Source organism: Nomascus leucogenys, chromosome 13 (genome assembly GCF_006542625.1).
Source record: "Nomascus leucogenys isolate Asia chromosome 13, Asia_NLE_v1, whole genome shotgun sequence".
Lineage (NCBI taxonomy): Eukaryota > Metazoa > Chordata > Mammalia > Primates > Hylobatidae > Nomascus > Nomascus leucogenys.
In genome coordinates, this window is record NC_044393.1 from 65,865,397 (window position 1) to 65,880,991 (window position 15,595).

Sequence of the window (15,595 nt, forward strand, 5' to 3'; positions counted from 1 at the left end):
ATTAGCCAGACATGGTGGCAGGTGCCTATAATCCCAGCTACTCAGGAGGCTGAGGCAGGAGAATCACTTGAACCTGGGAGGAAGAGGTTGCAGTGCTCCAAGATTGCGCTGCTTCACTCCAGCCTGGGCGAAAGAGCGAAACTCCATCTCAAAAAAGAAAGAAAGAAAGAAGGAAGGAAGGAAGGAAGGAAGGAGAGAAAGAGAGAAAGAAAGAGAGAAAGAAAGAGAGAAAGAAAGAAAGAGAGAAAGAGAGAGAAAGAAAGAAAGAGAGAGAGAGAAAGAAAGAAGGAAGGAAGGAAAAGAAAAAGAAGGAATGAAGGAAAGAAAGAAAGAGAAAGAAAGAAAGAGAAAGAAAGAAAAGAAAGAAAGAGAAAGAAAGAAAGAAAGAGAGAGAGAGAAAGAAAGAGAAAGAAAAGAAAAGAAAGAAAGAACACATGTGTACTGTTACTCCTGGCCCCACCCGCTCCACCCAAAACTCTGTCTCTGCCCTCATATTACCTGCACCTATAAAACAAAGTCTCCCTGTTCCTCAAGACCCACCTTACTGTCACTCTCTTCCTGCAGCCTTTCTCAGTACCCTACTATTATCTCTTTGACTTTTGGCAACCTTTGTATCTCTTTGATATTACTGCTCTATATTACAGCTGTTATCTTATTGTCCTGTGTGACAGTTATCTGCACAATTCTCTTAACCCTGTTCATTCAGCCCTGGGACCTATCTAGTAACTTGAACAGTAACCTACTCGTATGTGATCAAGGGTCAATTGATACTTGTTAAATTGATTTTAAATATTAATGCATATTCTGGGGCTTGAAAGTTAACACGATGATGTTGTCAGAAGTGACTATTGATTGTTAAGATTTTTGGACTTTGAAAACTTCTATTTTGCAAAGCTGAATTAGACAGCAAAGTTCTGTAGCTCCCTCCTGGCAAGGGGTTTGAGTTTTCTGTTGGCATCAAGGCAGTCAGCAGCCGTCAAGGGTTCTCGCACTTGGGCAAAGAAGTCATTAATGGTAATTTGTATCAGCAATTACAGCATCTACCTCATTTCTTTCTTTCAGCTGCAGTGTTCAAAGGCAGGCTTTATTCTCCTTGCTGGGTACTACAAGCTACACTTGCCTCTCAGTTTTATGTCTTCCTACTCCAGCTGTCTGGTGTGGATTTTTCTTCTGCTCCAAGCTTCCTTCATTTCTTGCTCCTTATGCTTCCTACTCTTAGAGTGGCCTGGAAGTGTTGCTGGGCAAGAACTGCCCCCCTGGGTCCTGTCCACAGGGGCGGCCTCGGCCCATGCTGATTTTCCTCGTGTCATTCTTGCATGGGCACATGTCCAGGGGGAGATAATATGTATGACCTGGTCTATCCTGAGCACAGTGTTTTAAATCAAGAAATTGCATGTTTATTGAAGTTCAGTAGACCAAACAAGACCTAAGGGTCAGGAACTCTTAAATGTCTATCCCAGTGTGGACTCAGATGTATTGGGGAATTTTTAGCAGGTCACTTAACCTCTCCGTGTCCCTGTGATCTTCCTATATAGTACTGATATGGCTATTTTATAAGAATCTAGTACTTTAACATCTTCATGTGACAGTTTTATTGAAATTAATTTTCAATAGAGACATGTTGCCTTGCAGTTTTATTATTTCTGATTTTTAATATGTATTTTTACTTATGCTGATTTAGATCTTCCCATTTAATATTAACCTTTCAATGTGGTTACATTTCTTAAAGGGTATTTATGTTCAGTTTGAAACCACACAAATTTAAATTTTGGGAGGCTTTCTTCTTCTTTTACAAGTAATGTAAAATTTTAGTGAAGCTATTGGAAAAGAAAAGGATAGAAACATGTTAGTGCTTTGACACAGCGGGAGAGAATTTGGAAGAGGTATTCTACTAACTACAGATGGAATCTTCATCATCATGTATACTCCAGATATTCTTTTAGAAAACTTTACATTTACTTACAATCTAAACCTTACCTGTTTAAACAAGTCATGAAATGCATAGCTTAATAATTGCCTTTAAAAAAATTGTTGCCCAAACCAGAAACCGCATTGAGTATGCAAAGCCAAGTTTAGTTACCAAGACCTACTGATTTCCTTTTATATTTGTATGGTCACATCTCTCACCTGGACTGTCCTGTTTCTTGTTTTACTAGTGGTCCTTTGGCGTGCTCCTCTGGGAGCTGATGACAAGAGGAGCCCCACCTTATCCTGATGTGAACACCTTTGATATAACTGTTTACTTGTTGCAAGGGAGAAGACTCCTACAACCCGAATACTGCCCAGACCCCTTGTAAGTAGTCTTTCTGTACCTCTTACGTTCTTTACTTTTACAGAAATGCCTGCCTTCAAAGGGTCTCTTACAGCATGTCTTTCTTTTTGGAACAGATATGAAGTAATGCTAAAATGCTGGCACCCTAAAGCCGAAATGCGCCCATCCTTTTCTGAACTGGTGTCCCGGATATCAGCGATCTTCTCTACTTTCATTGGGGAGCACTATGTCCATGTGAACGCTACTTATGTGAATGTAAAATGTGTTGCTCCATATCCTTCTCTGTTGTCATCAGAAGATAACGCTGATAATGAGGTGGACACACGACCAGCCTCCTTCTGGGAGACATCATAGTGCTAGTACTATGTCAAAGCAACAGTCCACACTTTGTCCAATGGTTTTTTCACTGCCTGACCTTTAAAAGACCATCGATATTCTTTGCTCTTGCCAAAATTGCACTATTACAGGACTTGTATTGTTATTTAAATTCCTGGATTCTAAGGAATTTCTTATCTGACAGAGCATCAGAACCAGAGGCTTGGTCCCACAGGCCACGGACCAATGGCCTGCAGCCGTGACAACACTCCTGTCATATTGGAGTCCAAAACTTGAATTCTGGTTTGAATTTTTTAAAAATCAGGTGCCACTTGATTTCATATGGGAAACTGAAGCAGGGAATTTTGAGGGCTTCTTGATCACAGAAAACTCAGAAGAGATAGTAATGTTCAGGACAAGAGCGGCAGCCCCAGAACAGGCCACTCATTTAGAATTCTACTGTTTCAAAACACTTTTGTGTGTTGTATGGTCAATAACATTTTTCATTACTGATGGTGTCATTCACCCATTAGGTAAACATTCCCTTTTAAATTCTTGTTTGTTTTTTGAGACAGGGTCTCACTCTGTCGCCAGGGCTGGAGTGCAGTGGCGTGATCATAGCTCACTGCAACCTCCACCTCCCAGGCTCAAGCCTCCCGAATAGCTGGGACTACAGGCGCACACCACCATTCCTGGCTAATTTTTGTATTTTTTGTAGAGACGGAGTTTTGCCATGTTGCCAAGGCTGGTTTCAAACTCCTGGACTCAAGAAATCCACCCACCTCAGCCTCCCAAAGTGCTAGGATTACAGGCATGAGCCACTGCGCCCAGCCCTTATAAATTTTTGTATAGACATTCCTTTGGTTGGAAGAATATTTATAGGCAATACAGTCAAAGTTTCAAAATAGCATCACACAAAATGTGTTTATAAATGAACAGGATGTAATGTACATAGATGACATGAAGAAGATTTGTATGAAATAATTTAGTCATCATGAAATATTTAGTTGTCATATAAAAACCCACTGAGAATGATGCTACTCTGATCTAATGAATGTGAACATGTAGATGTTTTGTGTGTATTTTTTTAAATGAAAACTCAAAATAAGACAAGTAATTTGTTGATAAATATTTTTAAAGGTAACTCAGCATGTTTGTAAAGCAGGATACATTTTACTAAAAGGTTCATTGGTTCCAATCAAAGCTCATAGGTAGAGCAAAGAAAGGGTGGATGGATTGAAAAGATTAGCCTCTGTCTCAGTGGCAGCTTCCCACCTCACAAGCAATTGGAAACAAAACTTTTGGGGAGTTTTATTTTGCATTAGGGTGTGTTTTGTGTTAAGCAAAACATACTTTAGAAACAAATGAAAAAGGCAATTGAAAATCCCGGCTATTTCACCTGGATGGAATAGCCACCCTGAGCAGGACTTTGTGATGTTTCATTCTGTGGAATTTTGTGCTTACTACTGTATAGTGCATGTGGTGTAGGTTACTCTAACTGGTTTTGTCGATGTAAACATTCAAAGTGTTATATTTTTTATAAAAATGTTTATTTTTAATGATATGAGAAAAATTTTGTTAGGCCACAAAAACACTGCACTGTGAACATTTTAGAAAAGGTATGTCAGACTGGGATTAATGACAGCATGATTTTCAATGACTGTAAATTGCGATAAGGAAATGTACTGATTGCCAATACACCCCACCCTCATTACATCACCAGGACTTGAAGCCAAGGGTTAACCCAGCAAGCTACAAAGAGGGTGTGTCACACTGAAACTCAATAGTTGAGTTTGGCTGTTGTTGCAGGAAAATGATTATAACTAAAAGCTCTCTGATAGTGCAGAGACTTACCAGAAGACACAAGGAATTGTACTGAAGAGCTATTGCAATCCAAATATTGCTGTTTCATAAATGTAACAAGTAACACTAATTCACAGAGTACTGTAAGTGGTGGATGACAAAAGAAAATCTGCTCTGTGGAAAGAAAGAACTATCTCTACCGGGGTCAAGAGCATGAATGCATCAATAGAAAGAACTCGGGGAAACATCCCAGCAACAGGACCTCACACTTGTATATACATTCTTGAGAACACTGCAATGTGAAAATCACATTTGCTATTCATAAACTTGTCCTTAGATTAATGTGTCTGGACAGATTGTGGGAGTAAGTGATTCTTCTAAGAATTAGATACTTGTCACTGCCTATACCTGCAGCTGAACTGAATGGTACTTTGTATGTTAATAGTTGTTCTGATAAATCATGCAATTAAAATAAAGTGATGCAACATCTTGTATACTGATAGTTGGTTATTGCCAGTCATGCTTGATTACCTACATTTGCATAATGATAGAGGAAGCCTAAGATTGATTTCACCTGGCTGCATAGAGCTCATCCATATAGGAGAGCCTTAGTCAAGTGAATGCTGAGGAAGCAGTAAAACAGCATGCATCCCCGAATCTCAGGAAGTCTCTGTCTTTCCAAGGGTTTGGTCTAAGTTGCTGATTACCTGGATTTTTCTGATGATCTTTCAACTGCTAGAGCATCTGGTTCCTGTTTTAGCATGGTGCTATTCTCCAGCAAGGTGTGTCCTTCGACTAGAAGACACAAAAATGGAGCAGCAGCCACACCGTTGGCACACGGATACCTAGGTATGGGTTGGAGAGAGAGGCCTTCTTGCCCCATCAAAACTACTCTTTATCTATACAGGTGCCCACCCTTTTACCCCCAGTTACCAGAGAAATTACCTTCAGGTTATCTCCATGTATATTCTTGTAATGGTAAGGGAATTCAAAGGTGATAATTTCAGCCATCTAAGAATTGTGTGATACTTTGGGGGTAATCTGATTTTAAAAGAACCCAATTTAAAATAATGCCTACAAAATACAATAGACACTGATCCTTTACTGGGAGATAATTCAACCCCCCGCTTACAGCCAAACTCTCCCACTCAAAAGATGCATTTCCACAGGAAGTTCAATCCAACTCTCTCCCATAAGGAGAAGAACCTGTCATCTTTACACCTCTAGAATCCGGCACTTAGTAGATTCTCAAATAATTGCTGAACCGAAACAGCATTTTCTTATTCCCCATCACTTTATTTATTTATTTATTTATTTATTTATTTTTGAGACAGGGTCCCACTCTGACCCCGCCCAGCTGGAGTGCAGTGGCATGATCTTGGCTCACTGCAACCTCCACCTCCTGGGTTCAAGCCATTCTCCTGCCTCAGCCTCCTGAGTAGCTGGAATTACAGGCACGTGCCATCACGCCCAGCTGATTTTTGTATTTTTAGTAGAGACGGGGTCTCGCCATGTTGGCCAGGCTGGTCTCAAACTGCTGGCCTCAAGTGATCCACCTGCCTCAGCCTCCCAATGTGCTGGGATTACAGGCGTGAGCCACCACACTCAGCCTAATTTAAACCACCATAGATAGAGTTATTGCCTATGTAGCTCCCATGATGTTTGGAGAACACTGATATGGAGAATGCAGACTTTTCTGGGGAAAGAGAAATAGAAAGACCTTTAAGAAGTTTGGCTTGGTGCCACGCATTGTTAATTATCACAGGGTTTTCGCTTCACGATATAAGCATCAATTACATTTTTGCTCTCTGACCTACACAGTGGATTCCATCTTTAAAGAAATAGGGAGAAGGGATACATAATGTGTAGAAATACATCAAATGCTTGAATACTGACATCTGGCATTGTTAATCTACCTGATTTAGTTCAGAAAACCAGTTAGCATTATATAAAAGAAATTGATTAGTATTTTATTTAATTCAACGAATATTTATCAAGCACCTATACATATCAGACACTGCTAGGTAATGGGGATATAAAAATAAACAGTCCCTCTCACCCCAAGGAATTTGATGAAACAGACAGACAAAATTACATAATTAATGAATATTAAAATTATTCATTTCTTAGATTTGTGAGTTGTCTTAAAGAGATATCACAGTTTAAACATACACAAAGTTCAGGCTCCTGGGCAACAGACCAAGCCCTAACTCAGATTGGGCAACATATTGGACTTCTCTAAACCTGTGTTCTCATCTGTCAAATATGTTAATCATGGTTACCCCCACAAAGTTGTTTGAGGACTTTAAAAAAAAGTGTATTATAAAGGCACCTGGTACACTGTAGTTGCTGAATAATCATAATATCATTATTATCTTTAGTCTTAGACAATAAAAGCCCACGTATAGGTAGCCTTAGTTGGCTAAAGGGAAATGAGACTTGGAGGGGCATTGCAGATGTTTAAATCCAAATTCTTACCCCATTCTTTTCTTTTTGTTTTTGTTGTTTTGTTTTGTTTTGTTTTTTGTTGTTGTTGTTTGTTTTGTTTTGTTTTGAGACAGAGTCTCACTCTGTTGCCCAGGCTGGAGTGCAGTGGCATGATCTTTGCTCACTGCAACCTCCACCTCCCGGGTTCAAGCGATTCTCCTGCCTCAGCCTCCTGAGTAGCTGGGATTAGAGGTGTCTGCCACCACAACAGCTAATTTTTGCATTTTTAATAGAAACGGGGTTTCACCATGTTGGCCAGGCTGGTCTTGAACTCCTGACCTCAGGTGATCTGCCCGCCTCAGCCTCCCAAAGTTCTGGGATTACAGGCATGAGCCACCATGCCCAGCCAACTTCTTACCCCATTCTTCACCTCACACCTGCTTTACATACAGTAGAAACAGCTGTGATTCTGCCTCATCCTGCATATGACAGTGAGGGTGAGAGAGGAGAAAGGTGGCAAGACAGTGGCACTGGCAAGAGAACTCCCTCACTTCTTTCTCTACACTCCCCGCTATCACTTTAATCACTTCTCCTGTGACAGGTTTCTTTTTTCTGTTTTAGCCTTTAGACTTGGAATACACAACAGACATGGAAGAGAACATTCTGTCTAAATGACAGGCATGTTGCACGAAGTTGCAAGAATAAGAGCCACAGTCTTCAGTATTGGTGTCTAGAAGTTACTATTATTCCTTATTTTTGCTCAAATGTTAATGGATGGTTAATGATCATTCAGGTTGAAGAAAAAGTAAACCAAGTACTAAGTATTGTTTTAGTTATGTGCTATGTGTTTGAAGACAAGGAATACATGACTAGACACACATAGCAAGTTACACAGGCACACATGACTCACTGTTGTAGCACTTCAGACAGTTTCAAGACACAGAGAGGTATGCAGACGTTATGCCCCAAAGGAAGAAATGCTTATTGCTGTTTTTCTTTTTCATATTTGAGGGGTTCTTTCAGGACTATCTCAATTCCTTATCTATCAAAGAATTGGAAAGAACTTCAGTCATAAACCAATGAAATATTTCAGTTGGTGAATTGAAGGTAATAAAATGGATGCTTGCCCAAACTGTCCTTTGTTGTAAATTATTCCAGAGATCTAGATTACGTCAGCCAAAGATATTGATCACAATGCTGAGAGGTTTATAACTACTATTGACTTACCATGTGACCCCAGGGCAGAAATCTAGGAAAACTGCAAAAGCATATCTACTGTAATGAAAAGCCCATCATTAATAGGACTTACTATCTTGTCATCCAACTAGTACTATGTTGGCTTCAAGGCAAATATTTAACAAACATTTGAAACAGAAAGCACTTCTGTCTTCTCCCTTTTATCTTCCACTGATGTTCCCGAGCTATTCCGATGAATGTGTTTTTGTTCTTATCAATAAAACATGTAGGTTAAAATAAGCGAATATATTTATAATTATTAGCCTATATAAATTAGCATCCAAGTATTCAAATAGCTCCTACTCCTTTATTATTACTATCATTATTTTAATAAGGAGTTAGCTCCTCATGTAGACCAGTTTAGAATACGGCTCAAGTCCAATTCTCCTGCGTAGTTAAACCCTACCTGGTTAAGCATTCTGAAAACTAGTTACTTTTTTTTTTTTTTTTAAATGGAGTCTCTCTCTGTCATCCAGGCTGGAGTGCAGTGGTTCGATCTCGGCTCACTGCAACCTCCACCTCCTGGGTTCAAGTGATTCTCCTGCCTCAACATCCCAAGTAGCTGGAATTACAGGCATGCATCACCACACCCAGTTAATTTTTGTATTTTCAGTAGAGATGGGGTTTCGCCATGTTGGCCAGGCTGATCTCCAGTTCCTGGCCTCAAGTGATCACCCACCTCAGCCTTCCAAAGTGCTGGGATTACAGGTGTGAGCCACCACACCTGGTGGAAAACTAGGTACTCTTAGAGAAGCAATTCTGAGATGAAAATGGCCATATTTGGGATGCATAAACAGAAATCTCTGATTGAAATTAACTACTAATTTAACGTTATTTTTGAAGCACTGGGCCCAAATTACAATGAGAATTAATTCTTATTCCTTTCTTGAAGAGAAGCCCTTTGTCTTTGTGCATTCAATTTTTCACTGTCACATGAGTACATTCTTTTCACCACAGGAGTCCCAGGCTGGCAGAAACATCCACTAATCCTTAGACCTCTTGGCTGGAACGACAAAAATGCATAAAATCTTACCAGGCCAAAAGAGATCAACTTTAAAAATCTTTGGCATCCAAACATGTCAGAACTGTTTTTCGCTGCTTCTCCAAACCATTTGTGTTCTTCATTTATGGTCCAGGGGATCTGTAATGTCAGTTCCTACTTTTATTGGGCAGCCTGGAATTTTTAAGCACCATATTTCATTTACCTTTCTTGATGGTTTCTAATTTTCACTGCTGTTTTTACGAGTTTTCTTCTCTATGTCTCTAAGCCTAAGTGTGGAGATGTGGTAATAGACAGCCCGCTCTTTGCCAATCAAAGCCCTTACTTTGACGTTGGCCACTTTGTTCCTGTGACATCTGCTCTTTCCATTATAGACAAACTGGGGCTTTCCTTCTGCAGAACTGTGACTAAACAACCACCATATTCATCAGTGGCAACAATTCTTGTAAACAAGAAACACTGAATTCAAAGGCTTTGTGAAATCCTGCCCCCAAGAGGCCACATGTCTAAAGTCAGTCACGTGGTCCTCAAATGATTTTAGAAGTCTCAGTAAAGAAAAATTACAGAGACACTCAAGTATCCTAGTGTGATACTGTTGCAAAATTGTTTCTAATTTTTTGTTAAGCTGTGAGAAAGGGCCTATGGAAACACCTGGATGAAGCAGCAAATCACTGTCCCAAAGTCACTAAAAATCATATTTCAGAAAGGAAATATCTAGCGTTAAAATAACATAGATGCATTTTTGAAAACAAATTGAATTGAGAAAAATAATAATGATAACAATAATGATCTAATCCCAGGACATGTCACAGGAATTAATGACTGCCTAAAAGCTAATGGTCTAAGGTAATGCTCTCAGGAGTTAGTCTTGTTTAATGAACGGCTATTGGTTTAGTAAACGAGTGCTTATAGTGACAGAAAGTAAAAAATCAGGGCTGCCATTATGGAGCCTGGTTGATTCAAAGGGGGGTCGGGGGAGAAGCTAAAGCAAAAAAGAAAAAAAAAATGCATCGTTTGATCATTTGCTGTTCTTACTCAATTTTTTAAATTTGTTTGTTGTTCACAAATTACAGATCCTTTATCATTTTTTTCTTTCATGTACCTGTATGTACTTTTACTTTTGTTCTTTTGTACTTTTACTCTAAGGATATGTTTACTTATGCATTGTTTTATTGACAGAGAAGTAATCTGTTAATAAAAATGCAACTCCCTCTAGTGCAGGCATATCAAAGATCTAACATTATGTTTGCTTCAAATCGTTTTATTTGAAATACTCTGATCTGAAGAAAATGTGGATCCTTGGCGAGGCGCAGTGGCTCACGTCTGTAATCCCAGCACTTTGGGAGGCCGAGGCGGGTGGATCACCTGAGGTCAGGAGTTTGAGACTAGCCTGGCCAACATGGTGAAACCCCGTCTCCTACTAAAAATACCAAAATTGGCTGGGCATGGTGGCAGGTGCCTGTAATCCCAGCTACTCGGGAGGCTGAGGCATGAGAATCGCTTGAACCTGGGAGGCAGAGGTTGCAGTGAGCCGAGATTGCACCGCTGCACTCCAGCTTGGGCGACAGAGCGAGACTTTGTCTCAAAACAAAACAAAACAAAAAAAGAAGTGGATCTTCCACGTCGGCTTTAGAATAGTGTCTCAAAATCATACTTCACTTAGAACTTATTACTCAACACCTTATTTCAAGAGTATTCTAACAGCTGACTTCTTGATTCTACCTTTCCGTATTGACTCTTCCTTATAACCCCAAAACAGCTACCAAAATTATATATCTGATCACTTCACTTTCCTGCTTAAAAACCTCTGCCCATTCCTAGATGTTCTCTGCACAGATCCTTTGTTGTTTCGTTTTGTTTATTTTTATTATAAAATATATTTTTGAGAAAAAAAATTTTAAATTGGACAAAAAGACGTAAAGTGAACAGGAAATATCCTCCGACCACTTTCTCTCCCCCTCCATCCTCATTCCCCATGAGTAGCTAATATTAACGCACTTTTTCAGAAATGTTCCACTCTGCATCAGTGGAACTGAACTAAACCAGACACTTTAGTAATCCTTCAATAACTTTTGTCTTATTGACCGAACTATGACTTAGCACACCCTTCCCCAGTCAAGAAGATTGTTCTTCTACATCTGTGACTTTGAACTTCCAACAGAAATATCCCCCTTTGGGGTATGAGCCATATAAACAGGGCTAGACCAAGCTCTGTGAACTGCCCCTTCCCCCACTGACTTATAATTTGATATTGCTTCAAACCAGTATCCTTTACATTTGTTTTGCTCAACTTTTATTTAAATGGAGAGGAGATTAAAATGATTTTCTCTTAATAAAAAATTAAAGAAACAGATTCACTTGTTTCTATTTGCCAAAGCAGAATAAATATATTTTTAATCAACAAAATAGTATGCTTTTCTAAAATTTTAGTTCTGTTTTTCAATGGAAATTTGCAGTGAAAGTTTCCAGATGCTTGGAAGTTATAAAAAGTTTTAAACTTAGGTAATAAAAATAAATCACCCATTTATGATAAGCAGCACTCTGTGAAAGATTATTTCAGAATCTCAGCTGACTGACAACTTTTAGGAGGCTGAACTGTACTTAAGTGTGGCAAACATGCATCATAGGGATGGGTTGTTTACTGTAGCAAGTTACTTGCCTTCAGTCCGACTGTCCTTTTGGCAGAAGCACACCAATCTAATTTTGCCTGTTACATAAAGAGCCACATGTGGAAACCTGAGTCGCCTGACATCATATTACTGACTTAATCCAGTCATAATTCAGCGCCCAGAGACCGCCTGGCAGGCCCACCCGCCCCCCACTCTCACTCTGGATGTATTCATGATAGTACAGAGGTTAGCTGGACACACTTGGGAATCAGACACGCTAGGTCAGACTCATTTTCACCACTTACCGGTAGTGCGATTTTGGACCAATTGTGTAACCCGCCTAAGCCTCAGTTTCTGAATCCATAAAGTAGAAATACTAACAGTGGCTTCCTCATAAGATTGTGCAAAGTTTGAATGAAACAATGTGTGCAAAGCTCTCAAAGGGTGGCAGTCATTACTGCTGAAGACCTTGATTTTACTTTTTTAATTTTTATTCAAGACTCTAGAATAAAATTACCTCCACAGATGTCCAAAGTTTGGCACAGTTCAGAAAAGTCTGAAAGTAAAAATCATGAAAACAGACATTGATTTTCTTCATTCTTTTTGGTAGTATCAACCTCATAGAAACTGGACCAGGGTCCTGATCCAGTCTGACTTTACTGGCTATATGTGACCTTCCACATTACTTAAAAGTTGTGCTTTTCTTGTCTATAAAAAATTAAGATTATACCTCACAGCATTGATTGTAAATATTAAATTGTATAAGATTTTATACAAGTACAAGGTGTTATTATGGTTCATCAGAATGTATTTTTTTTTACTTTAAAAATCTCCATAGAACTCATCCGATTCACAAAATTCCCTCTAACCAACCCCAGCACTTCACTTGCTCCCATATAATTGCTGGAGTTGTTTACACAAATCTGTACTCAGAATCAAAGAGCTCAAGGCTAGAGAAGGCAGGGAATCTGGCCCTGGGCCTCTGCTTGAACATTCTGGGTGCTGGTCGCTAGCTGACCCTTAAACAACTCCATGTCCTCTTTGGAGTTCAAAGTTTGGGGGTAAAATCACTACCCCCTCTCAAAGATAAACACAAATGGAGCTCCAAGGTGGTGTCCGGTGTTAACATGAGACATGTTGAGTGTGAATCTCATCAGACCAGTGTTTTTCCAACATAATAAACTGCTCTTTGTTCAAATCAGAAACTGATTTCACTCGATTTTCCCAAATCGGCCCCGCCAGATTTCCTTGATTTAATTGTATATTTTTTGTCTGCTGACAATGGAAAGCAGAAGAAAATAGTCTCGCTAAGGAAATGAAATATTACCAAGAAAAACAGGCATTCTCACACTGTATGAGTGGGTTTTTTTTTCTTCACATTCAATTTGTATAAGAAAAAAGGTCTCTACCCTTTGAAACGACAGCATTATTGCAGTGACTATTAGGTCATATCTACATGGCCCAAAAGAAAATGTTGGAAAGAAAATTGACTAGTTCATAAGGGTATGGGTAACATTATTTTTAAAAGGAAATGGTTCTTCATACATAGAAAGAATAATAAATGGGAGCAAAAAAATGCAAGTTAGGCAATTATTTAAATAATTCCAATTTTAAAATGTGTGCTTAACTAAAGCATCCGTGGAGTTCAGGTAAAATCATTTAGAGGGAACACAAATTAACCAAATCACTACTGAAATTCTTTACTTTTTTAGCTAAAATTGCTTGTTCTTGCTTTAATACCAGAGAAGACCTGAGTCCTGGTTGACTGCTAGTGAGGAGTTGTATCAAAAGAACAAAGGTTTGAAGCAAGTTAGGGCCAGGTGCCTATCTCAGCTCTGCCATCTACTCATCATTTGCCCAACAGCAAATTTGATTTTTCATTTATTTGATTTAAAAATATTACTGAGACCTTTCTACATGATAGGTGCTATTGCAAAGAAGGAAGATACAGTAGGCAATATACTAGCCAAGACTGTTGCTCCCAAGGGGCATTTATTCCAAAGCAGGGAGAAAGAAAGACAAAAGGCACGGGGAGGGAGGAAGGAAGGGAGAAAAGGGGAAAGGAATGAAAGAGTGAAAGAGAAAAAAGAGAAAGATGACAGATAAACAACAAAACTATCAACATTTGGTGGTATGAAGCCATGGAACCAGAATGAGACTATCTAGGGATCCATACCAGAGAGGGCCAAGGATGCAGCCTTAGGGCACTACAGTGCTTAGAGGTCAGGGAGGTGAGATTGAAGAGGCCTTACTTATCTCATCATAAAATGCTAGGTTATCACCTACAAAGATTTTTTTTTTTTTTTGAGATAAGGTCTTGCTATGTGGCCCAGGCTGGAGTGCAATGGCTTGATCTCAGCTCACTGCAGCCTCCACCTCCCGGGTTCAAGCGATTCTCCTTCCTCAGCCTCCTGAGCTGGGATTACGGGTATGCACCACCATTCCCCGCTAATTTTTTTTTTTTTTTTTTTTTTTTGAGACTGAGTCTTGCTCTATCGCCTAGGCTGGAGTGCAGTGGTGTAATCTCGGCTCACTGCAACCTCTGCCTCTCAGGTTCAAGCAATTCTCGTGCCTCAGCCTCCCGAGGAGCTGGGATTACAGTTGCACGCCACCATGCCCGGCTAATTTTTGTATTTTTAGTAGGGACGGTGTTTGGCCACGTTGGCCAGGCTAGTCTCGAACTCCTGGTTTCAAGTGATCTGCCCACCTCAGCCTCCCAAAGTGCTGGGATTACAAGCATGAGCCACTGAGCCCGGCCGATTTTTTAAAAATTATGTACATTTTGCTACTAGCCTATTAAAGATACCCAACAAATGTTAATTTCTTCCTTTTTTTTTTTTTTTTTAAATCCTCTCCCTCCTCACCAACTCCCACCATGCAAATATAATTAATCTCTGGTTCTAAAAAAATGACAACTGAGCCCCTGCATACCAAAGGAATAAAAAACTAACACTTCCTTTAGCTCAATTTATCTAGGCCCCACTGAATGTAATAGTGAGCAAAGATCATACAATTGCAAATCATTATAGATCACAACTAGTAATCCCAAATGACAGGTCTCCTCTGTTCTGAATTTCCTTTCATTGAAATTGTTCCAAAGTTTGCATCTTAAATTACACAAATTATATCCACTAATGTCTTCTATTTTAAAAGGGGAAAATTGTGCATTCCTCATTTACCTGTTCCCTTTAAACATCTTAACTCCTGCTTACACTTGTATGAAAGCATTGATCTTATCATAATTAGAGAAAGTTCCTAAAAACAGAAAAAGCAATAACACACAATTAATCTACAGTGTGTATACCAGAATTAGGTTCAGAAAATCCCAAAACAACTGTGGCTTACAGGAGATGAGCTTTTTCTCTTAACAAAACAGGTTGGAGGATGGGCAGTTGGGGGCTGGTGTAGAAGCTGCACGATGTTAGCAGGGACCCAGGCTCCCATCCTTCTACTCCACTATCCCAAGGCATGCCTTCTATCCTCAAGGTCACCTTGTGGTCCAGATGGCTTTCTGTCCTTCAGGAAGGAGGAGGGAAAGCCTGAGTCAACACACTTTACAAACCTTCCTTATAATAGAAGGGGTTGAGGAAGGTCGTGTGGAAGGTGCTTCTGAGTTGGGCCCAGATGGACAGGTAGGAAAAGGACATCCTCCATAGAGTGGATAACTTCAGCAATGAAGTCAGAAAAGTACAAGTATGGTTAAGGAACAAGAAAGATTCATCTCAATATAATAATATTTGGGAAAAATAGTAATGTGTCTATTGATGATGAGCCTTGGGGTAAAATTGACTACAAGCCTCCCCACCTATAACAGAATAATTCTCTTATTTTCTCATGATCTGGGGAAGTAGGTTTGGTAATTCAAGGCAGGGGTGGAGTAATAGGAAAATATAATCAGAATAAAGAGAATGAGTTTTTTGTTCTTTTGGTCTT

The 15,595-nt window shown here is 39.5% G+C and overlaps 1 protein-coding gene across 5 annotated transcripts in view; it reads left to right on the forward strand.

Annotated features, from left to right (window-relative positions):
* Positions 1–4,884, forward strand: part of MET (MET proto-oncogene, receptor tyrosine kinase) — a 123,517-nt gene extending 118,633 nt beyond the window's left edge. For all 5 annotated transcript variants that reach the window (XM_003261230.3, XM_003261229.3, XM_030826137.1 and 2 more), the window contains 2 exons: positions 2,157–2,293; positions 2,389–4,884. In XM_003261230.3, coding sequence (XP_003261278.2) covers positions 2,157–2,293; positions 2,389–2,626 — 375 coding nt within the window. In that variant the 3' untranslated portion in view covers positions 2,627–4,884. The remainder of the gene's footprint in view (positions 1–2,156; positions 2,294–2,388) is intronic.
* The last annotated feature ends 10,711 nt before the right edge of the window (positions 4,885–15,595 follow it).